This window comes from Leiobunum rupestre, chromosome 1 (assembly GCF_980474605.1).
Source record: "Leiobunum rupestre chromosome 1, qqLeiRupe1.1.hap1, whole genome shotgun sequence".
NCBI lineage: Eukaryota > Metazoa > Arthropoda > Arachnida > Opiliones > Sclerosomatidae > Leiobunum > Leiobunum rupestre.
This window is the reverse complement of record NC_143384.1, coordinates 88,920,321-88,946,644: the sequence shown is the minus strand read 5'-3', so window position 1 is coordinate 88,946,644 and position 26,324 is coordinate 88,920,321. Positions and strand designations below refer to the sequence as shown.

Sequence of the window (26,324 nt, the reverse complement as noted above, 5' to 3'; positions counted from 1 at the left end):
ACTCTGAAATTCAGATCGGTGATAATGTTTGTTAATTGTAAAATGTATATTTTTATTATTATTATGTTACTAATGGTATCATACAATATATTTAATAGTCTGATTAAATTTATTCAGACCGTGACTTTGAGAATAGTCTAATGCTGTTTAAAGTAAGAAAATTTCTGTTCCTTTGAAAATAAAGTATCGCAATATAATAAACCGCTGTCATATTCAACATTTGTACATCATTAAAGAACACCACATTTTTAAATTATGGTAAATATTTGTATAAGAAAGCAGTAAACATTTGGGCATTTGGCGACGTTTATTTCAAATCACTACTAAATACCACTGGTGAATGAATATCATAATCGACATAATGTGACCAAAACAATAGACATAAAATGGGACTGAGAACGCATCGAAGCCTAAGACGTTGAGTTCCTGACCGTCATCCATGTTGGTGAAACACATTTCACTCTTCCAACATTCAAGGCGCAACTTGTAAAAAATAACTGCCGACTCAAATAAACGTTGGGCGCTGAAAAAGGAAAATAATTTAGTCGCCGGCACAATACAGGTACGGTCCAATTTGCACAATCAAACTTACGTGCTCTTAATTGTGAGCTTGTAATCGTTCCTCATGTCCTTTCTCATGGGAAAACCCAGAACTGTGGTGTACAGAGGCTTGGTGGACAGATAAAAGTAACCTTGCTGTTTTTTACAGTCCACAACATACCTGCTTGCTTCCACAATAACGTGTCCCGGCAAGACACCGACTAGCAGATTGTTCCTGATTTTGTCTACTACGTAGATAAAGTTCATTTCATCGGGGTGCACCAGCGTTTTAAATCGCATCACCCTTTCCCAAAGACGCCGTTCTACGTCTTCGGTGGCAGCCTGAATCAATATAAAAAGATCTTTAGTAAAATTATTCAATAAACTGGGATTAAGTGCGTTTTCCTTTTAGGCTCGCAGAGTGCTCCGTTTAGGTAAACATATGGCATTTAAATAATTCGATATATTTTATAGCTTGGGCTGTGCAGCTTCTTATTGATTTGATCCTTCGAGACCGGACACTTTCAATTTCGCTGGACAGTGAAATAAAAACCGAGCCCTCTTGAAGCGATGGATACAATTAATTAGCTAGTCCAGTGGTGACAGGGCACCTGGAGACCGCGATCCAAAGAGTCCAGGGGAAAATTCATAATTTGTTTGTTAACAACTTAAAGACAACCATACAAATCTCGCTTAATAGTAAATATGATCTCTTTCATAGAAAATAGAAAAGGAAAAAAGCAAATATTTTTAAAAATTAGTTTTAAAAATTTCACTGGAAGAAGCTCATGGTTGACGAATTTTAGTAATTAGAGACGTTTCAAGCCTTGTCCTTTTCTAATCTTCAAAGGGCGACGGCGATATGAGTCTTCAACTCTTCATTTAATAAATAATATTACATTATGCTTGTTCTCTAGTAAAATATTGGAAATTTATGTTTATATTACGACTTTAGCTTTATCAGATCAATTAAATTGTAACTGGAAATACCCTGAGCATAACGCCAGCTTTACAACCTTTAGATACAATTTAAATCCTTTCCAAATCCACAATTGCTATTCCTCATCTATATTTTCCAAATAATAAATATTAAAATATTTTAACAAACCCATGGAAATTGTTTAACTAAGATTTTTTTATTTATTAACACAAAAATAAATTGATGAATTTAAATAATGGTTATGAACAAGCACAAAATTGGGATGTTATAGATAAAATATGTTTAAAAAATAATTATTGGTTGATCGTCGGGATTTGGTTTTGTATAAAGTACTTTTTTAACATTATGGTTGTATATATATATATATATATAGATTTGTAAATCTCAGTAGTTTTTGATAAAATTGTGGGCTCTTTACACCCCAATTATTAATTAAATGATATTTTTGAATAATCCATGCGTGTCTCTCTGTTAATAAATAAAAAAAAATAGTTATATTTTCTAGGGCTGTTCCTTCCAACTGTAAAAAATCAAGCGGTCCCAAGTAAAACACTTCGAGAAAACACGAACCTTTAATTTGTGGTGAGGAAGGCTGTTTTCAATGACGAGGAAGGGCAGGTCGGGGAACTCCAGGAGGTTCTGGCCTCCGTCGATGCGAAAAGGTTTGGGCGGATGGGTGAGCTTGGACAGGATAAAACTGTTGAATCCGGCTCGAATAACAACGCACGTCAACATCCACGAGATTAAAGGGAACCGAAAGACCATGTGCGCTGGATAATCGATCGCTTTAGTTGCAAAAAACGACAATGCATTTAAGATCATAAAAATAACTTTTGTTGAATCCTAATAAGGGCATTATTGTTTGTTATCAATTTGATGTAAAGGAATCAGTTATTAAAATCGAATGATTCTTTCGACAATTGATTCAATTTACGTTTTAACGGTTATATCAGGTTTATCTACGGTGACACATTATTTAAAATTTAAACTGCTTCGAAAAGCAGCGCTTCTTATTATAAAATTTAGCTCGCATGTCCTCAATTGATTTCGTCACGGGCAACACTTACTTGATCCAAGCGGGAGTTAAGGGCAGTTTTGGAGCATGCCATAGAAAAGCAGATAAAGAATTGGCTCCGCTACCAGAGTATTACCTTGACCCACGGCCACCTTGAAGGATATGAAAAGCGACTTCATGGCTGAATATGACTTCAAATTAATATCTCCTCCTTTCATGAGTTTAGAGGAGACGGTACCCAAAAGACTCCACACGATTCCAATCAAAAATAGAGATCCGATAAACGCCAACCACAACTGTGACGCATTAATAAAAATCGACTTAATTGGATAACGAGATAAGGTTATAGTAGTAGAGACGTCCTTGGACACCTAGCTCACTGGCACACTGAGGATGGTAATCATGGCGAAGAAGAAGAACTCCAGCTTGAGGGCCTTGTGGGAGCTGAATATCCTCCACTCGTCCACCAACATGGCGTTTGTGAAGTCCAGGTACTCAAAATTATCCTCAGTAATCGTAAATAGATTGACTGCCACTTCGGCTTCCTGTTTAAAATCAATCGTGAATAATATAAAAATCGCATATGTTTCAATAGCGTAAACAAATATTCATCTGCTTTTTAATTACTAAACGTTAACTTAGATGGTGCTCGTCTGTGTGAAAAGTGTCCGAAAAAACCTAAACCAGAAAAATTTAGACTACGAAGTGTTAATGAGATGTTACACAACGTCACCGATCACTTTTACTTGTAACAAATGCGCCAAGGACAAAGTTAGGTACTTCATGCGAAAGTAAAGTTAAGAATATTACGCCCGCTCGAATTTTTGACAATTAAAACGAACCACTTTTGCGGGAAATCAAAATAGGGTGGAGATTAATTCTAAAGATTAAAGTTTTATGAATTAAAAACAGATCGAAACGTTTTCTAAACTTTTTAAACTTCAGAGTTATTTAAGAGTTAGTAATAATATATTTAAGTATTTATTTTGGATTTCTAACCTTAAACCTGATTAATATTCAACACTACCTGCAATTACAGACCTCTATTTAACAAATTTAAACTTCATACTAAAATTATTCACTCGATGCATTTTGACGAATTTTCATGTTGAACAGCTGTCACACTGATCTTTTAAAGATTTTTCCTTGGGAGTTTCGTACTAGACAGGATCTGTAACTATCCAACTTCCATAATTATCGCGGTACTTTATCTTCTTGTAGAATGACGAGATAACGAACCACTTAATTCAAGGTTGGTGAAGGAATAATAATTTGGTGTGCCGATCGTAATTTTATTACATATGCATGTCTCCATCTTTCCGAAAGTCGGTCCATCAATTGTTATTTATATTTTAATTGTCTAATCGTGTCCAGTCTTGTTTTAGGAAAATCTTATTTTCGAATTTTCTGTGGTGGCTAACATGTCATACTCTTCGCAATTAACAAATGGGCTGGGGTCAACGGATAAGGCTGTCGAAGCATTTTGTAGAACTTTATTCAAGGTAATCTTGGTGCTCCTGGTTAACCGTTCACAGAAGTCCACCCCCTTTTCGTGCAAACATGCGCCGAAAGGCCATCAAAATATCCAAAGTGGTAAGAGACTCCATGAATTAAAAAGGATTTGCTCTACGAATAGCTCATGTGATTAGACAAATATATGGCTTTTCTGAGGATTCTCCAATTTTCACAAACAAGGGTCCCGCGAAGTCAATACCAAGAACACTGAAAGGTGGTGCTTCTTCTATTAGGTCAGCAGGTAAAGGACCAGTCGGCGCATCTCCAGGCTTAACTTGGAGTCTCTGGCATTTCATACATTCATTATGTTTTCAACGATTGTCTTCCGGCAATTATCCAGTATTATTTTCGAACTTGAGTCAAAGTTCCTTGGACGCCACTATGCAGTACTTGTTCATTACATTCTTGAAAGATCAATTTTGAGTCTTTAAATTTGCTCAAGATCATATGACATCGTTGTCTGTGACAATCTTCCACCTATTCGTTAAATACCGTTTTCATTTCAAAATTAAGCCATTTTGGGATGAAAACGGTTCGAATCGTTGAACAGTCTCTATCCACTTGGTTTTTACTTCTGCCAATTCATCGGCACTGGGATATACTTTGAGTTGATGTCCTTTTTCTTAAGAAAATAAAGAAAACCGTTTCACATATACTTTAATTCGAAACACTTAATCAAATGAACTGTATTTTTCAAGATCAATTATTTCTTCCAAGTTTTCTTTCAAGTATAGTTTGTCCAGAAGAACAGCTTGGCACTTCTCTTCTTCCAACTGTTCTGTGGGTATTTTACTTGTGATGTATTTTGGCCATGACTCTTAGCTTTCACTTATCCAATGTGGGCCATACCACCAAATTTCCATGGTTTTCAATTCTTCCATTTTCGCTCCTTGTGGGCGAATATCAGCCATGTTTTCTGAACCCGGATAATGACTAAAGTATGGTGGATTAGAAATCTTTGGGATTTCAATCACTCTGTTTGATACAAACGGCTTCCAAACTTAAGTGGAATTCTTCACCCAATGCAAGGCTATACAGGAGTCAGTTCAAAACCTAGTTTTCACATTTTCTCCTCTGAAGATATCAGTAGCTAAACCCCATATTCCTGGACACATAGGAAGCGAACCACGTCCCCCCCCCCCCGCACGCTCAAATGGATGTCGCGAGGGAGGGTATGAAATGGGAAATCGCGTTTCCTCTAAGCACGCCCATGTACCGCGCGCAAGTGTTTTGAATAATTTAAGACCTGTCAATCACTTAACATGTGAGTCTAAAAGGGTTCATTTTATTCAGGGTTAATTACCTATGTGTACGTGTTTACAATAACATCTGTTTCAATAATATGTAAACGTGGCCATATTCGCTTTAACCTGAAAACACCTGTCCTTTCAGTAATATTTATAATCCCCACCCATTATTCCGTGAAGCCTGAAAATCTTTGTGATGCTATTAAATACCTGCGATTTGATTTCATTTTAATTTCTTAACAGTCGACCTTGACAAAATGATATTTTCTATTAGACTAGACAATTAAACACATCGAGAAACATAGTTTAAATTGAAAGATAACCATTCTGAAGCTTAAGAAAACAAAGAAAAAATTATCGGATTTTCTTTTTCGAAAACTAAGTTAAATATTTTTAATTATTATTGACAATATCTAAAGAAAGGTTTAATAGAAAGTCTTTTTTGGAGCGTTATATAAATGAAATAATCTTGTGTTGTGGTTGAAGTTGTTACGTGTCGTATAAGATACTATGAAATGTAAAATAAGAACAATATTTATCGTAATTTTTTATTATAGTAATAGTAGTAGAGGGGTGTATTTAATATTTACATTAAACTCATCAAAAACGGGTGGTGAACTAAATATTATACTATTATAACATGTGGCTCAAAGTGCTCTGTCTAATCTACACTCTTCCCAAACTTATTTTTTTCTTCGGGATCGTTACTCAATTTAATAATTTTAATTTATAAACATTTTAAGCTCAACTGATTAACAGTTCAATTATAATTTATGTAAGGGGTGGTTTTTACTCTGTAAATAATGAATTACACAAGTACTTCATACATAATAGATCCTATGAAAGTTTCTATAAACTGTAAAGTCCTAGGCAAGTATATAAAATAAACCAGAATGGCAATCTGTTTATTGAAATGTGTAAATATAATACATTATAATAACACTTTAAAAATTAATTAAAACATTAAAAAATACCAAAAACAAGAAAGGAAAGTTACAGTCGGAAAACCATATAGTTGAATAATAATAATTATAATATTAAATTAATGTTTCTTTATTAATGTACTATTTAGTTTATGTGTATATAGATTTTCTTGTCTTTATGACCTCAAAAAAACACCTTATATACATTTTGTAACGAAAGTTTCCATGATTTAATGTTTGTTGATTTAATATGTAGAATAAAATATGTTATAATAACAATATAATATAATAATTATAATGCACAATCAATCTAGCCAAGGGCCAATTAAACCCACTGAATCAATTGAATTCAATTGACAGTTAATCACACATAAAAAAAATACAACCACAGACTTTACCCGTCGCTTTGAAAGGTCATGAGGTAAAATACAAAAGATTAATATTATGTTCTATTTTGTAAATCAATTACCAAAGGTGAACTAACAAGTATAGTTTAATTATATTTGATTTATAAATAAAAGAACGTAGATAATAATAGAACGATGTATTTAATATATGCTTTAAAAAACTATTAAATTACGGGTGGTTAGTTTATAATAATACTTTAGTTTACTATGATTTATAAATGAAATACAATTATCACTTCTACCTTTTTGCTTTGAGACTATTTATAACTGGCGTAATTAACACAGAAAGTGTAACTGTTTATTATATATGTTGTACACTGTAAAGTATTAGCCACGCAAGGACCAAAATATTTAATCCAACAATTTACCGAAATTGAAAAAAAATTAATATAAAGCTACATTCGTACTTTAGAAATATAGGGGGATCTTTTTTACAACTTATTGCACGGAAATATCAGATCAGGTACGTGTGGAAGCAATATCGCTGCCACTTAAATTTATGTCAGTTAAGCTTTTCAAAATGAAAAATGTAATTAATGCTTATTAATTTTGTTAACATTTTTTTGATTAATGCAATAAAAAGACTTAAAATATTTCTTACAATAAGGTACGTGTGGAAAAATATGGCTGCCACCTTGGAGCAACAAACACAGTACCCCACACAAGGAGAACGCAGCCCGTCAAAAGTCGTGGATTTTCTTGTGTACAGTTTTCATTGGCTAGACGCTTTAGAGCCTGCTGCCGTCGGAAGGGGAAAATTCGGAAATGGTCTTCCCCCCGCCCGTAAAACGTTCCGCGTAAACGCTTGTCCAATGAAATTCGTACACAACACTGCATTAGCGTGTTTAAAGGCTAGCTGCGTTGTCCTTGTGTTTGTTGCTCCAAGCTGCCACTAAGTCCTTTAAGCATTTTTAATGTACCACGAAAAACCCTAGTGGTAAAATATGGCATTGTAAAATGTAAAAATACAACCTTGCACCCTTAAAACAAAATACAATAAAAAATTTAATAAGGTTGTTGTGCAAATATGACTGCCACTAAGCATTTAAAGCATTACGCCTCTTATACTACATTTCACTGAATATTACGAAATTTTCCTTAATTTGTGTTCTGTTTTTAAATATGTTGTCTTTAAAACTTTCATAATAATAGTAATAACCTTCAATCAAGACGACGATCATTAAACCAACCACAAATTGTACGGACTATAAAAACAATATATTAGTAATTATCTGAAACACTTACAGACTTCACCCGCACCGCTCATTAGATATATACCCTGACGCCAACTTTTAAGATATTAATACTGAATACGTTGTAGGTAAAATGAAATGTTAATTTTTGATGCAATTTTAAAAATGTACGTTTTACATTCATGTAAACAAAACTATAACGTAGATTTAATAATCGTATATTTTATAAAAAAACAATAAATAAAAGTTCATATTGGGACAGGATGTTTATAGGGCGTAAAATATACAACCACAGTTATAAATATAAAATTATTGACTTACTTAATGTTAGTCTCGCCTTACTTGAAGCGAGTCACGTGACATTGGTTTTTTTTTTTAAATCATTAACTAATGAAACATATAAACACATCAATGTTACATATAGAGGCAACTTGTTTAGAAGCACCCCCTCAAGGTTAAAAAAAAGTGAAACAAGTCATTGAACAAACTAAAACCCCTGGTGGAACGCTACTTCAACATAGATAATTTAGCCACATATGTTAGGTAATTAAACAGAAGAATCTTTACTATATTGCACTAGATTCTTCCTTAAAGGAAGCTCAATCTAATACAGTTTCAGTTTAATTTAGAATCAAAGTGTCAGTGTTTGTAATATTGCATATTCTTAGGTAGAAATTGTATTACAGACGAAAGTTTTTTTAATGTAAATACATTTTTAGTCTTACACGAGCCGTATAGGCTCTTAGTAAGACTCCTGGTCTCGCTCCGTTGTCCGGCGTCCGCCGCCGCCGCCACCGTAGGCATGACACGGCAGTGTAGAGAGAAAGAGGACGCGGGAATCGTCACTACGTCTAGACTGGCGCTGGGGTAGAGCTGTACCGCGAAATGGCTGGGGAGAGGACGCGGGGCTCGTGTAAGACTATTATTTGGGTCAAGTGACACACTTGCTATTTTCTTATTAGGTCATTCTCCTTCGACATTAAAAGGTCAACTGTCAGACCAATGGAAAATGTTCAAGTAAAGGTTTTTATAAGATCAGGTAATGTAAAATGTAAGCATAACCGAATGTTAGTTTTGATGCATTTAAGACAATTCTAAACTTTTTATAATCAAATATTTGTAAGCACTTAAATAGACTTTATAATCATTAACAACTGGTTTATAGGTCATAAAATAGACAACCGCAGTTATTAATGATTGACAAGTCACGTGAAAAAAGGTCAAACTTTTAAAAACCATTAACTAACGAAACATATCCTTATCTTTTACGGTATTTACCCTGGTGTATCGCTACATTAAACCAACAATTTTCTCATAAAATGGGGTAAAATATGCCACATTTGACATTTAATTAAAAAACCTGTGAAGTACGTCGACGCAGGTTAAGTAATCAACAAGCTTTACCCCAATCAAAAAAGTACTACTCAAACTTAATATGCCGAAAACACATATATGGAAATACACTAATAGAAAAATCCGTTACAAAGATGGCCAATGAAATGTCAATTAACCCTTATTGAAATGCACATGGAAATTTTAAGCTCGGAATCCCTAGTTTAATAAAATTCACAACAAACTTTACCCCCAAACAAATATGTACTACGCAAAAAAACGTTTAATACACAGTTCATTGATATATTTACAATACGCTTCCGAAACACATTTTCCCTAATGGCTATTAAAAATATAAACAAAGATGGCCACGCTTGACAGGTAATTTAACCTTTTTTAAATATACCCTTTTCAAAAACACATGATGCATGTACATACTGGTTAAATAAAATTCCTGAACAAACTTTAAATATGTTGAAAAAAAAAACTCATGCTAAACAATTTTTTCCCCGCCAAATATGGCAGTCACTGGTATGTTACATGTAATTTAAACACATGTTTACGTAAATACGTACACATAGTTAATTAACCTTCACCACATGTTACGTGATTGACAGGTCATCAATTATTAACACTTGTTGAGCTAATTTATTAACATCTCATTAACTATTCAAAACACTTTCGCGAGGTCCGTGCGTGTGGGGGGAAGCAATTCCTCGCTTCTTCCCCCTTCTTTTGCGAAACGCCCAATCTTGAAATTTCAATGCTATTTTTGTGATAACTGTTCATCTCACTCCATTATCGAATGAACTCACCATAAATCTTAAAATAATTTCTGCCTTTACTGTAAAAGGTTAAATCATTCCCATTGGATCTGAGCAGCTAGGCTTAGAACACGTCTAAGTAGTTTTGACAATTTTCGCTGTATCTTCTAGGTTTTCAAGTTAAAAGAAAGTCGTTCATTATTGCAATTCGATCGAATACCCAGGATCCTCTGGTCTACGCTGGTTTTTCCCGGTCGAATTTTATTTTTGAATTTGGTTTTCTATGTTTGAGTCCCACATAGTTCTTAACTCGGACGATTTTGTCGTCCATTTTATCATTGTCATTCCGGCTTGTTTCAGAATTTCATAACATCCTTTAGAAACTTGATATGCATTCGGCACAGTGTCTGCTCCAGTTCCTAAGTCATCAATAAAAATATTGTTGGAAATAGCGACTACTTTTTGTACATTTCCTCAGTGATTTACATGTATCTTTGTAGTTCCGGCTAACCAGAAACGACTGCAGGTTATTCCAAAAACAATGATTGCCGTTTGGAAAGTTCATTTTCTTTAGGCTTTACATCTTCTTCTTTATCCAAAAAAACTGCTTTCCTTTCTTCTTTCGCTAAGGTTACCTGTAGGTATCCCTTTTCAATGTCAGCTGTCTTTGCTGTTTGGTGTTTACGAGATCGCAACATCAGGATCAACAAGTCTGGATTCAAACTTGGACCACTATATAAACAGTCCTTAAGGTAAGGAACACCGTCCGAATGTGCGAATGCATAAAACACAACTCTAAATTTAGTTGTTGAGCTATCGTGGTCACGTTGTAGATACATGGTAATTGTACATGGTATAGACCTTCCAAGAAATGTGTATACGCTTCAAAGTTGCTCATATTCTCATTGACTTTTACAATTTCAATCTTGTCCTTTTGGTTTATTCTCATACATTCCAAATCGGCGAATTAATTCAAACAATCTGATATTTTCTCGTTTATAAATATGGCTGTTATTACTGTAATAGAAAAGTTTGCAATCTCCGAAGCTGTATCGCTGATTCGACCATAAATAGTCCATCCTAAAGTTGTCTCCAGAGCGACCAGTGACGAAATGAAACGTTCAATCTTCCCAGTTACAAACTCCCAATAATAGTCGCAGCTCCAATCAATAGATCATTAAAACATATAAACAAGCTCACCAGTCCTCTTCCCAAAGGAAGGTTTTGTTTGAAAGTGAGGGGGTTATGACGTGGAACCTTTAACTGATTTATTCTGATACATGATGGTTTTCTGTCTATTTTGTTTTTTTTTAAAGTAATTATCGATAATCTATTGAATCAATGACTAAGATCCTTTCGTGAATATGTTTTCATAGGCAGCCATGTTTAATAAAATAAAAACATAAAAGCCGTAAATGCGCATGCGTGTACTACGTTCTAAAGCAAACTAATCACGGTGTCCCTTCCCTCTAAGATTTCCTCTAGACCCAGTTTTCGACGGTTACAATATTTGAATGGTTTTTTTATTAGTCTTTTTGCTGATGGTCGAATGAGTTTGGTTTCAACGGTTATGACATCAGCCATTTTTTAGTTTCTTTTGTTTTATGAGTTTAATGTCTCCTCAATTCACTGTTGTGACTGCATTACATAGGTTTGGCACTTCTGTGGCCACGAATTCCAGATTTTTTTCTATTCACGGTATTTTGAAGCTTGAGTACAACATTTTGATATCTCATTTCAGTTGGCCTTTCGTTACCAAAAATATGTGTTGAAATAACGAGCAGTTTCTTTGAAAGGTCATTTCTAACCAATGTGGCTTGGTTTCCTGTATCTAGAAGACAACGAACTTGATCACGTTGGTTCGATGTGTAAGGGTTCAACGCTATTGCTCTAGCAGTCTGAAGAAACATATCTTGTCGTTTGAAACTGATGATACAGCGTTGACAGCTCTTTCTTTAACTGCAGTTTCAGTTTTCTTATCATTTTCCAGATTTCTTCATTATGATAAAACGTTGCTATCCTCATCACATATGGTGACATTGTGTCTTCTACAAATATAAGAAGTCTTGAATCTAGAATTGCAAGCTCAAGATTCATGTCCAGGTCTCAAGCAAATGTAACATCTTCGTTCTTTGTTAAGGTTTTCCATCTTTTGATCACGATATTATGCGGCGTACTTTAATGGCGAATGATTATGACACTTGCAAAATATGCATTAAGGACTTTGGTTTGATATGACTGTGTTAACTGCGGCTTTCGATGAAATGTTTTATTTTCCTTTGTATTCCGGATTTCTTGATTTAAATCGGAATTCTTCAGGTGATTTTTCTGAAATTGTTGATATTCCCAGCAAACACAAACACGTCCTATGGACATCCGATAGAAGTCACACTCGGATCTTGCCTTCGTCCGTAGGACATCCCAAAATCCGGGGTTGACGTCGGTTGGACGTTAAAGGACGTCCAAATGTCCGGTTTGTCTATAGCCGTAGTACGTCCCGGGGACAAGTTTTCGGACATCCAACGGCGATTACGGCGGTCGTCCCCTGGATGCCTTTCTATAAAACCTAGAGATGTCTTAAGGCGTTTAATTTGGTTCAATCATGGCTCAATGGGGATGAAACTAGGACGTTCATTGGATATCGTATTCTGAACAAATAATTTAAAAAGCCAAACTTGATATTAAAATTTTATTCAAAACATTAAAATACAAGATAATGGAAAAAATCCAGCAACAAGTGTACAATTTGATTGTAATAACACGAACTCTGCAAGTATTAGCAGTTAACATATAAATTACAAAACTTATATAGTTATTTAATTTTTATATAACAAAATAAAGTTCGAACTAAACAATTAAAAAATTAAATAACCTTCCTTATACAAATGTAAAAAAAAAATTAATTTTTAAATCAGAAGCCAAATAAAACTAAGCCATTTAATACTATTCCTTAAAAAAAATTAAGACTATCGGATGAAAAATGTACTCTAGAAATTACTGTTTTCGAAGCTTAATTTTAATATTTATCCAAATCTTACTTTTGGAATTACAATTTAACTATATAAAATAAAGCTTTAGGCGAACCGTTCAGTGAGAGTAATGAAAAATTAACTTAAAAAGTTAAATTGAAACATGTACAGGTCCAAAATGAACTTTAAAAACAGCGAACCTTCCCTAACATTCAGAGAATTACACGCAAATCTTACTTTTGGAATTCCAAATTCAATATACAAAATATAACAAAATGAAATAAAGCTTTAGGCGAACCACTCAGTGAGAGTGATAAATAATAAACTTAAAAAGTTAAATTGAAACATGTACAGGTCCAAAATGAACTTTAAAAAGAAACGTTCTACTGGGTAGATGATCAATTGATCATCTACCCAGTAGAACGTTTCTTTTTCTACTTTCTTACTCCTTTTCAAAAAACCTAAAAATATAGTAACAAACCATTCGTTAGAGTCACGGATTCTATTGTACTCGAGTCGTATCTCTTCTGGCAAACGTTTTAGAATAGGTGGGCAAGGGCACTTTCGCTCTCGGTATACACTCCAGATGCCATCATACATCGTAAATTTACTTCGTTATTTTCCAAAAGTTGTCTAAATCCAATTAAATATTTTGAAGACTTCACTCTTGGCACATTTCTCATTTCCACCTTGTGAGTATTTACGATCAAATCACGTCTGTCATAACGTTTTTCAATTATCTAATAGCCTCTGCATAATTATCAGGTGTGGCTGACATCCCTGCTACCACATTCAAGTGCGATAGTAAATAGGCAAATTTTTCTACCACTGGAAGCGTTGACATATCGATAGAAGCTTCAAACTGGCTCCAAATTGCGTAAAATTGCGTTCTATCACCTTTAAATATCGGCATGACTAACTTTGGAATTTTTGTTTCCGATCGCATAGAAGGGTTTTGATGTGATATTTTACTTCCACTTGTTCCGGAAGTTCCCGCACTCTGTTTTAATCTTCGATTCACTAGTTTCATTGTCAGCAAGTTTTATTCTTGGTACTCAATTTTCAATGACACTTCCATTGCAAGCTTCTAACGGTCTTTTTTTTTTCATTTTAAACTACTTATTATATAAAAGTATTTTCTACGCATGCGCAAACGTTTGACAATTCCAACGAATCTTTCTTGCTTGAATTCAAAGTCAAATGGAGAGTTCATAAAAATAAAAAAGGAGAAGTTTTCCATACGTTTTTAAATAAACAGTTAAGTCTAAAGGTTAAAAGTTTTATTAATTTAAATCAAAATAAAACGTTTTTATAAGTTACACTTTAGAGTTAATAAAAAGTGAGTTATAATAAATTTAAGTATTAATTTTAGATTTTTTAACTTAAACCCAACAAATATTCAACACCACCCCTGGTGACTGATTGGGGTGAAGTTAAGTGCCAAGAAACTTTGAAAATTAGAGAATACAGTGCCGGCCTTAGGCACGTGCCACACGTGCAACCGCACGTGGCCTCGCGCTAACCAGGGGCCTCGCGCGAGGTCTCTGGTCATCGTTAGTGGTCTTCTAGTTTTCCCTCTTCCCTCTTGCCGCTTGGCAGCCAAAATTATGGTTTCGTTTACCTCTAGTATCTCATTTTCTAAGCCGATAAAAGTACAACAAGCAATTTCAAAATTTTCAAAGTATAACAATAACCATCGCATAAATAATCAAATAACATACATAGTGACATTCAGTAGCCTAGCCGCCCACACGATTGACGAAACCGAATCGGTCGTGCATTTTTTGTTACAGCGAGATACATGACGACGGCATTATCGTCATATTAAGCATGGACTGTAGTTCAATGGGGTTTTTTTCAATAACGTTTTCTTCTTCATGTATCCTGCTTTATCCCAAAAAGTAGTAAGGGAGTGCTCTTTATTTCTAAAACCATATTACACAATTTTTGTACTTTTGACTCCAACTTCGCGGCCTTCAATATATTTCAGGTCGAGCCCTAGCGCACCCGGGTTTATTGATACACACGCATATGAACTAAAAAGTGCTTTGAGTATTGTCAAAATAAAAATGTGTGTTTTCGTCGTATCGTGTATCCGCTATATCCGCCATTGTATATTCGTAACGATTTCTAATTAAAATTTACCCGGCTTAATCCCGTTTCAATTTAGAACAGTATTTACGCTTTTCCGAAAATCGTTCTGCTAGAAAAAATACCTTGCCATGACTCACTATTGATTCTTTCGGCTGAATAATTATAATACAATATAATATAATTATAATATTAGTATTAGTATTTTTATTGAAATACTTTAAGTATTACACAACGTGCCAGGTAAAAAAGGTGGCTTCGTCTTCAAGTTTTAAAATATTGGACGTAACGTAGTCTCCCATTAATTTCCAAACAGGATAATTCGAGTTACATGAAAAGTACTCATAATACAAACAGCAGTAATTTTTAACAATTAATTTACTATGAGTCATCGAGAACGTGATTCTGGTCGGACTTGGGAGTCCGGAGCATCAAATTTAAAGAAGCGTAAAAAGTTCGAAGATGATCTAAAAAAACAAAACCCCTTAGTAATTATTTTGCCAAAAAGATCGATTCGTCTGCTGCAGGGATTTCTGCAGAAAGCTCTAGTTCCTTTAACGAAGCAGAAATCGAACTATTTCCGTCAGACCATGATGAATCTGGATTATCTGGGCAACAAAATTCGTCATTAGTAGAGACAGTAGCCCGAAGGACGATGACGCTTTCGGTTTTGCCCAGTGACCCTGCTATGTGGCCGACTAATTTAAGGGATGACCAGAGGACTGAATTGGTGAAAACAGGACCCGTGCAAATCACTGATCATGATTTTCCGGAAGATACCAATGGTAGAAAATTTTCAAAGCAGCATTTTTATCGAAGAATTAGCAATGGTGAAAAGATATTACGTAGTTGGTTGCTATATTCAATTAGTAATGACTCTCTGTTCTGTTTCTGCTGCAAGTTGTTTTCCAACCGTGATATTAAACTTACAAGTACCGGATATAATGATTGGCGTCATTTATCTCAATCCTTATGTGAACATGACAGCGCTTCTGATCATATTCAGAGCTTACAGAAATGGAAAACTTTGGCTTTGGCATTAAATAAAGAGTCTACACTAGATGATCATCATCAACGAATTATAGACATTGAAAAACGACATTGGCGATCTGTTATGGAGCGTTTGTTTGCTATTGTCCAGACCTTGGCAGAGAGGTCATTGGCATTTCGGGGGCAGTCGGATAAATTATTTTCACCACATAACGGAAATTTTTTGGCGCTAGTAGAGTTGATCAGCAAGTTTGATCCGGTTATTTCAGAACACGTACGCCGTATACAAAACAAAGAAGCAATGGATCATTACTTGGGGAAAAGAATTCAGAATGAAATAATTGATTCGTTAGCTAACGCGATTCTAAAAAAGATCGTGTCAAACGTAAAAGATTCAAAATATTTTGCAGTTATAATGGATTGTACGCCAGATTTGAGCCACAAAGAACAACTTTCCATATTCCTACGATGTGTGATAATTCAAAACGACTCTGTTGCAATTAAAGAACATTTTCTTGGCTATTTACATATTACCGACAGCACTGGACTGGGACTTGCTAACGTTTTCCTTGATTTTCTTAAAACTATGAGTTTGGACATTGAAAACTGTCGTGGTCAGTCCTATGACAACGGATCCAATATGCGAGGGCAGTACAAAGGCGTTCAAGCTAGGTTAAAGGAAATCAACAATCGTGCTTTTTTTGTTCCTTGTGCTAACCATACATTAAATCTCATGGTTTGTGATGCAGCGAAATCTTCTACACAGGCAATTTCATATTTTGGATTAGTACAACGTATTTTTACATTTTTTGCGGCGTCTACAGTTCGTTGGGAAATATTGCGTCAAAGCTGTGACGTTACACTAAAATACTTGTCGGAAACGAGATGGGAGAGCCGAATAAAAAGCATAAAAGTACTCAAAGAAAACCTGATTCACGTTCAAAAAGCACTTCAGGATGTTGCTGATAGTAGTAATGACAGTGTTGCTGTTTCTGAGGCAACAAGTCTTGCTAAGGAAATTTCTTCATTTCAGTTTATTCTATCCACGATTATATGGTATAAAATATTGTTCGAAATTAATAAAGTTAGCAAGCTTGTTCAAAATCCATCAATGGTCGTAAGTGAAGTCACCAAATTAATTTCCGCAACAAAATTGTTTCTGCAAGATATGCGTTGTGATTCATCATTTGATTATATTATTGCAGAGGCTCAAGTCGTAGCATCCACACTAAACACAACTAATACATTTCCTGAAAAACGAATTCGCCGAAAACGTAGACAATTCGATTATGAGGCTGCAGACATGCCTCTTAGTGGAAAACAGCAATTTAAAATCGAATTTTTTAATGTTTTAATTGATGTGGCCGTTAAATCCCTTGAAGAACGTTTCCAACTTTTGAAAACATTTTGTGATATCTTTGGTTTCCTGTGCAGCACTAAGCAAATGGAACAATTTAAAGACGAAGAATTAAAAATATCCTGTGATAAGTTAGAGCTTGCTTTAACAGATTCTGCCACCAATGAAGCTGATATTACTGCGGATGAGTTATATTCAGAAATTAAAACTCTTATTAGAATGCGATCAGCCCAAAATTCAATAAAAGCTTTAGAACTTGTGCAATATATACATAAAAATTCGTTGACTGAAATTTTCCCAAATCTGATGGTAGCTCTTCGAATTATGCTAACACTGCCTGTTTCAGTTGCTAGTGCAGAAAGAAGCTTTTCTAAGCTTAAGCTGAACAAAACTTACCTTCGAACCACCATGACTCAAGAAAGACTATCTGGATTAGCAATGATTTCAATTGAAAATGAAATAAGTCATTCCTTATATTTTTCAACCTTAATTGACGATTTTACCGCCAGAAAAGTGAGAAAGATTGCATTTTAGTTGTATTTGTATACTTCAATATAAATAAAAATGTATACTGATAAAAAGTGTTAATAATTAATAGAATAAAACGTCATTTAACGAAACAATTTAAAAAAAGCGCCAAAGATATTGGCCAAAACTTAGGCCTCGCAAGGTGCCTTTGCACGTGGCCTCGCAAAGCGTAAGGCCGGCACTGAGAGAATAGACAAGAAATATCATAGGTCATGAAGTGAGTAGCACCATTTACGGTCAAGTGAATATGTGGATTTCTTTTCAAAAATGTGGTATTTTTAAAATACCTATTAATCAAATATTGTACTATGATATGTTTTAAGTTTTAATTAACATCTAATTCATTGTAGCACTATTGAAAAACACTGAAAGAAATTGCAGAATGGGTTTTGTAATCACAAACATTGTACAAACTGAGTTTTGCTGCAAAAGAAGCGAACTACTTATTACCGCGGAGTAGTACACATTTTGATCAAACCCTTTTAATCGGAATGTGAGGATAAAGAATGTAATCGAAATTTGGAAAATAAGATTTCCTCTCAAATCTCTCACCAATCCAAGTCTCTACTCTTAATCCACCCCAATTTTGGTATTATTGAATTCCATTCTTACATTTCTGAGTAAGTGTCCGAGGACTCCAGAACCATTTCGCTCCCCGTAGACCATTCCATAATCCATGAAATCATCCGTCGTCACCAAATAGTCACTGTTTGAAATGTAGATAATCAATAGGCGCTTCAATAAATGACGTTCCCCCCCCCGTACGCGCACGCGTGAGTCACTGAATAAATAATTTTATTTGTTAAGCTAAAGTTGATAGCTCAGACGCATTTCTCACAGGAGGTGCGTGCGAAATTGAACAAGCCCTTCTATCGATGATTAAGTGGCGCACGCTTATAAATATACTCCTACTTCTAGTTTAATCACTGAATAGGTTTCATTTAAGCAACTATACCAAGAAGTAGTTAAAAGAATTGCCTGGCAGCGCCCCAAGGGGGTGCAGCGTGGTGGATAACACCGGACGTAGAAACCACAAACAAGCTTTAGCTATATTTTTCGTTTCGAAAAGGGTTCGCCTTATATTCGGTGTGTAAAAACAGTGCTGCCAGGAAAACGTTTCTCGGTCATCTGAAAATGACAGCAGCAGCAGCAGCATTGCCAAATTCATATATTTTGTTTTAATATACAAATAAAATGGCGGGCTTTTGATTTTCTGACAAATGAGGATGTAGGAATCGACTAGAGATTTTAAGGGAAATTGCGTCATGAATTCCGGTAATGGCGACCAAGATAAGTAACGTCTTTGAAGCTACTCCACGAATAAAGTTGAATTAAAGCGGACTTTTTTTAAATTGTGTTGTGGTTTCTACGTTAATTCATTACCTGCTGTTCAACTTTCGAATAATTGAATAGGCGAATAAAGCGTAGTGTCCCGAGATGAGCAAAGGCTTTTCTTGCTCCACTATGAAATACAAAGGAATCTATTTAAATTACATAGAAACCAATCTCAGTTTGGCCAATTAATTACTTTTGCAATTCAATTTATACTTACTTCTGTGGCGCAAATTCGTATCATGTTATCCATTGTTGGGTTCTTATACCTTGGTGATACGTTTAGGTTTTAATCTCGGAAGTTAATGATAAAAAAGGTCCCATTGGCTTTTAAGTATTAGATTTCTGGTTTCCTTTGAATAACCTTTATTTAACTTAATCTTATGTTAGATAAAACATAACGCTGCAGTATATATTTAGATTTTTAAATCTAAAATATGCCTTACCCTTATTAACGATTAGAAACCAATAATTCGCATGTGCAATTTTCCCCGTTCATCCTTAGCTGAGAGTTACATATTTTACTGAAGAAAGGTTTTTGGGTGAACCAAGACAAACATTTCTCAGAGTGTACCTTATCTCTGTCGGATTAGAAAATCGAGAATCAAATTGTAAGGGTCGGAGTTTGTGATTGTGAGTAGATGTTAAATATAAAAGTAAACAAAACGTGTGAAGGAGACCAAATACTTTCCGTAGCAAACTACAAAGATATGGGTCTGATTTCAAACTAAGCATATGCTTCCTAGACAGCCGACGGAAAGAGCAGACAGTTAGTAGCGTGCGTCACGAATAAAAGAAAAAAACATTCGTGGAACCAACTCAAGTTCAAGTTTTGAATAAAAATTGCAAATTTTAAAATGTCATGTTCCTAAAACCTCGAGAACGGTTAGCTCTAGAGCTTTGAAATTTTAACCCAATACTGGGGGCCTGATTTACAACTAAACGCGCCTAATTCCGAATACCTGACACCATTATTAATATTATTAAATTTTACTCATAATTGAATTTTCTTTTACTCGACTTCGGACTTTCGCCTGTTTGTTTCCCTTATCTATTTTCCGGCGGGTCTAGACTTCCATATTTTTTCTCAGCTTCCGAGCACGGGTTGGGGGAGTGTTCGAGGTGGAGAGGGAGGTAGGGGGCGGATATCGATTGGGGTTCAACCTATCTCCCGCACCGGCCCTTTGCTTCCTTTATCTCCACATTTCAGTTCCTTCCGCTTACCAAGTTATTGAGATAATTTTAATTTCTAATTTTTATCTAATTTGTTTATGAATCTTACTGTTAAAATTACTTTGTTTAATATTATTTTGTAGAAAGAATTACTTTAATTACCTTACATTCCTGATATTTATGAACAAGTATGAGAAGACAACCGTTATTTTTTCTCAAGCAATAGGTTTAAGTCCATTTAATAAATCTGTAATAACAAAAATATCAAAATTGTTTTCCATAATTATGAAAAAAAATGTAATGCATTTTACTCGGAATTGCACGGCTAATATCACAAGAGAACGCACCCTGGCAGATCGTCTTAGTGCTTGCAGCGCACTGAGAAAAAATCACATTTTCCCACTCACTCTGGAATTGCGTAGGATGTAACTTAATATTCAGTGAATAAATAGAGCCATTTTGGCAGCTACACTTTTAGTCTTGCCGTGCATATCCTTTTATAAACGAACTTGCAAAATTTAATAATGAAAGGTAAAGATCATATTAAGTGTTTTTTTTCATGCAGTAACAATTCTAAGCAAATTGGAAGATCGGTTTGCTTAACAGGTTTATTGCATCGTAGATTTAAATAATTAAAATGGATTCCTCTATAAGACTCTTTTTGACATTGAAGGCATTTTTAAAAATAAATTGGCTGTTTAAATCTTACATTATAGTAACTGAATTTTTTTAAATTAATCTGTGATCAATCGGAAACAAGTATAAATTAGTTATTAGACTAAACCTGACACACCTGAATTGGCTAACCAAAAATATTATCATAACTAGTGGTAACAACTAATAAATGCAGTTTGGAAATGAAGTACATTATTTTAAATTTCTGAAATACAGATAAATGTCCACCCTTCTTGTGTCGAATTACGGACATATACATTTTTAATACAAAGTAAACTGCTAGATCACATACAATTGAGTGAGCTAGATGTGGTCTCATTCCACTCCTTGTTGTGCACACTAACAATATAGTATAAGGTGTGTTCTAACAGCGTTCATTCCGTCATCTATCAAAAATCAAAGTGATCCACAATTGAACCATATCCTTTTTAAAATGTGGTTTACTTGTTGATCACTAAGTTGGCATTCTAGTCCATATTTAGATCATACCAAGTGTAAGCAATAATATCACTTCAACTACATATGAGTGATCTTGCTGTGAGCTATCGATAAAATAATTTGTTTTTAAAATACATATTTGAGATAATTAATTTAAAAAATAATTATATGTCTATCATTTTAAAATCAATTGAAAAATTACTATTCAATTAAAAGTAAATAAATCATTTTTGATATAGATGAATATCATTGTACTATTTTCATAATATTAAAATAAATGATACGACTGTATTTTATAAATCTTTGATATTAATGGAATCAATTTTCTGATATTTATGTCTTTAAGGTAATACCTTTTGAAGGTACAGAGCTATTAGTTTTACTTTATGAATTATGTTTCATTTTATCAATTTTAAAGTTCGGTAAACTGGTTGCAACAAATTCATATTTTGTGTGTACAATACCCGCCACTAGAGGTGTCAATCCATTGCAAGAAAGCCAGATGTACCGCCAAATCTAGTTAGGTTACCACACAGACTAGGTACGCAGCTATGAAACCCAATTAAAACCACTTGTGTGATACAATTTAATATTACTTGATCTGAAACAAAAGTGCTCTATTTAAACACATCCAAAAGTGATTACCCAATTAAACCTTTTGATTTTAGTGTTTTAGTCTAGATCTCTAAGAAAGATCACTTGAGACAAACAATTAGAACACCATTGTGAACCTATGGAATACTGGGGCACGATTAATGATCTCAGCAGGTTCGTGGGCTTTGTGTGCTCTTCAGGTGTATAATGATCTAAAAGTGAGCTATGTGTGTTCTTTGAATTTGCAGTGTAAAAAGGTTAACAAATATGTTTCTGCAAAAGAAGTGGCATTTATCTTGCGTTTTAGGGATTTGTTAAAAATTTTATACTGACCTCGGTAAAATTGACGGGTTTGGTGGTGTAGTCCACAAGGTCAAGGTATCACCTACAATGTTTAAGTTTCACACTTCATTCACGTACCACGATAATAATTAATTTCGTAGAAGTTTAATGTATATTTTTTTTTAAAACACTCTCATACTTTCTTTCTTTAATTAATTTTATATATTTCTAACTATACGCCAAAAGAAATTTTTTTCTTATAATTTAGCCTTTCGTAATACGCTGCGAAAAACCATCTATTCTTTGTTTGGTTTCCAGACAGCAGCTAACACGAATGAAAAAACTATAATGAATTTTATACCGTGACCAAATTACCTTAAACCAAATAGAACCTCACAGTAAAGGTTTCAATTAATTAAAATTGTAAGATAGATACCGCGAAGTGAAACATTCTTGGTTGTATATTATTATAATCGAGAAGCTGTATTTATTTTGGCTTGGAAAATGGTATATAAACAATAAATATACCTTTACAACAGTAGCTAAACGTGAAAAATCAATATTTTCTTATTTAGCTACTCTGTAATGGATTTTGAAATAACAGAATTTGCGTTATTACTATTCAAAGTTCTGATGGGAAGCCATACCATAAGTCAACTTATATCTACAATAGTATGTCAGAAGAGTGAACCGCATTCTGAAAATGATAATATCTGGAGTTATTATATGAATTGGTATCAGTAAAAAATTACATTATTAAGACCTATGTGACACACTTACAAGGTTAGTAACATAAACATGTACGATTATTTTCCATAGACCGTTTTTTTTGTCCAAGAAAACAGATTGAACTATAAACATCATATATTATTCACTGTACAATTCACTACAAATTATACATACATTTTATAAAGATACGCGTCACAAAAACCAGTTAGTACAATTGAACAATTCCATTACATTATATAATTATAATAAATTATTAACACCTTTTCTACTTTTAAGTAAATGTGGTAAAACAAAATAGGTTTTCAATACCTTCTGCTCTCATCTGTCTTTTGGCAACTGAATTTTTATGGGGAAATTTAATGGACTCTAATTTAGAAATAATATTAGTCGCACAGCTAATTCACTCACTTTATGAAAAATATAAGATTTTCATCATTACTTAATATTATAAATTAGCTGACTTAACACGCATTGTAATTGATAAAACAAACGATAGTTAACATAATGACGAGAAGAAATTTACAGGTGGTTAAAAAATATAAGATGTGAGCGGAAATATTAAAAATACATAAAGTTTGAAAGAAAATACAGTTAGTTTAGGATAAGTTTGTCATACATTTTAGGGCACGCTCTTTGGGTCCTTATGAGTTTAAATTTGATATGAACATGGGTCCTCAAATGGTTTGTTTTGGACTCACAAAAACGGGCCTCAAAACCACAAAATAGCCAGTAACACGAAGTTCAGTATCTGTTCCGATATCAATTGTTTCCATTTACTTTTAATTTGTTTTTAAACGGATAAGCGATAGAGACAATAGAAAATATCCAAATTTCATTATTAAACTAGCAGTTCTAAGTGTGCCTATAATGATTTTAAAAGCCTTTAATGATTTTATTAATGCCAAGTTCAATTATTTCAAAGAATAGAGCTTAATTAACACCGTTAAACATGGTCAGAAAATTATGAAATAACCAACTTGTACGAGGTGAATGCCAATTCAAAGTATTTACCCCGATGGGTGCCTGGATAGTTATTCTTATTTTGGAAAGCGCACAAAAACGATATAAGAGTGTTAAGGAAACACTGAATGGTAATGATACAGTTTGATTTGCGTAAAGCCAGGCTACTAAGCTTACTAACATTACCACTCGAAACCTTTTTACCTTAGCTGTACTTAAAGAGACCTAACACCATTTGTGTAGGCGTTATCTAGCTTTATCTCCTCTGAACGCATAAGGTCAGGGGGAAAAATTTCTATTTCATTATTTGTCTTTTGCAAAACGTAACAGAACACCTTGGGGACCATGTACTTACCCTTATTTCAATCAACTAGTTTTTGATTAAAGCTTGTTATTCGATATGATTCGTCTTACCTTTTAGATATTTTGTGAAAATAATTCTGTTATATTTGCAGTTGAAAAGCCAGACCTTTTCTTCAGTTTTAATATATTTTAGACTGGAAATGAAGGAGTGACAGCAATGGTTAAAATTATAGTGGGCACTGATCAATTTGACTCCATTTTTTTAACAGTGTGAGGTCTCAGTAGTTTGTTTCTAATTTCAGGATTTCTGGTAAATTTACAGTAGAAAAATCAACGAGCCGAGTTCTATTCTTCAGTTAAAATTGATTTTATAGTAGAAATGATGTTATTTAGTGAACGAGTGATAATAATGGGTAGTACCATAGCTAAGGAAGCAAAGTACATGTACACTGTGGCCCACAAACGCTTTATTTTTTTCCAAAAAAATTTCACTCGTTCTTTAATTAACTAATTTAGAGACTGAAAAAATTACTTGATTAAATTGTGTTTTTTCAAATGGAAATGTAACTGAATTCTTTAAAATTTTTTTTAAAGACAAGACCAAATCTGGTAAATTTTAGTTGGAAAATGCATGAATCAAGTATTGAAGTTAATGATTTGGTTGTGCAAAGTGAAATTTACTAAATTTAAAGAATTTAGATAACTACACATTTGGAAAGGCACGAATCAAGAATTATTATTGTGAAATTTATGATATCTCTGTAGCTTCTACCTTTAATTGATAAAATTTTAAGAATTCTTATGAAATTAAAACTCTAGTTCAACATTTTTAATATTGCTTCTTTACATTTTGGCTTGAATCAAAGTGTAGGATCTGTCATAAACAAAACTAACATTTTTACTATAAAGTGAAAAGTTATAAAACTTCTAAAAAAAAACTGGTATGACCTCCGAGTGACCGGAAATGACAATTACATAAATTGTTTATTCAAAGTGACCTACAAATAACTATACTAAGTTATTGAATATTGGATCTTGTAAATGAATGATTACTTATGGCTTATATTTACAATAATAATTTCTACGATAAATATGCCCTATAGGGCAGGGAAAAGAGCCAGATATTAATTAAAAATGCTTTTATCAAAGCAGTTTAAAGGTAATTTATGGGGGGGGGGGGGTGAGTTGGTACCTAGAAAGGTACAGATATTTCTTTAGATTGTAAGAGATATTTTTTGCAATTACTTTCAAAAACCAAATATATTTTATAACATTTCATCAATTTTCCTCTCCTTTTAACAAATTGATATTCATATTTATCAGATGGAAATAAATATATTTTAAAACCCTTTCCTTAAATTTGAGCCTTGATACTGTAACAGGAAACTGATAAAATATTAAATTACAAAGTATTACGTGTAAGTTGACCATTTAATTTGTTGCAACTCACCGAAGAAAATACACTATTAAATCAGTTAAAATGTTTTTTAATCTACCTAATCAAGAATATTATATCAACTACATAGCCCCTAATTTGATGATTAATTTAGTATTGATCTCCACCCATTGAGATGTGAGAGAGACTGCAACTATATAAAAGGAGTGTTATGTTTTCCAGTAATATCCTGAAAAAGATAAGAACTGATCAGGATTTTTATTCTAATAATAATAAAAATAATAATCAGCATTATCAGCTAAGCTAATACCCAAGTCACAAACCACAGGCTAGCATTTTGTTAGTCATGATTCAAACTCTAATTTAATGTGAAAATATCATAAACTTAATATATATAGTTTTCAGTATAATAGTAAACTGGAGTTAATTTATTGGGTAGCATAGTACAACAAGTTTTAAGCAATATTAAGCCCTAAAAATAACAATAAAAACCAAGTGCCACTTCATTTTAAAATATTATAAAATGCAAACTAACAGACAAAATTTATAAATTAAATGAAAGTAAAACTCGCTTACATATTAATTAAATACGAATAAAAAAGCATGATTATTACTTTACAATAACTATGTA

The 26,324-nt window shown here is 33.6% G+C and overlaps 1 protein-coding gene across 1 annotated transcript; it reads left to right on the top strand.

Annotated features, from left to right (window-relative positions):
* The first annotated feature begins 15,591 nt into the window (after positions 1-15,591).
* On the top strand, positions 15,592-17,817 carry LOC149968823 (zinc finger MYM-type protein 1-like). Its single transcript, XM_090168871.1, has one exon. The coding sequence runs from the start codon at positions 15,592-15,594 to the stop codon at positions 17,815-17,817; it is 2,226 nt and encodes a 741-aa protein (XP_090024997.1).
* The last annotated feature ends 8,507 nt before the right edge of the window (positions 17,818-26,324 follow it).

Coding starts and splice junctions, on each gene's coding strand:
- LOC149968823 (XM_090168871.1), top strand. CDS start 15,592: ATGACGCTTTCGGTTTTGCCCAGTGACCCTGCTATGTGGCCGACTAAT.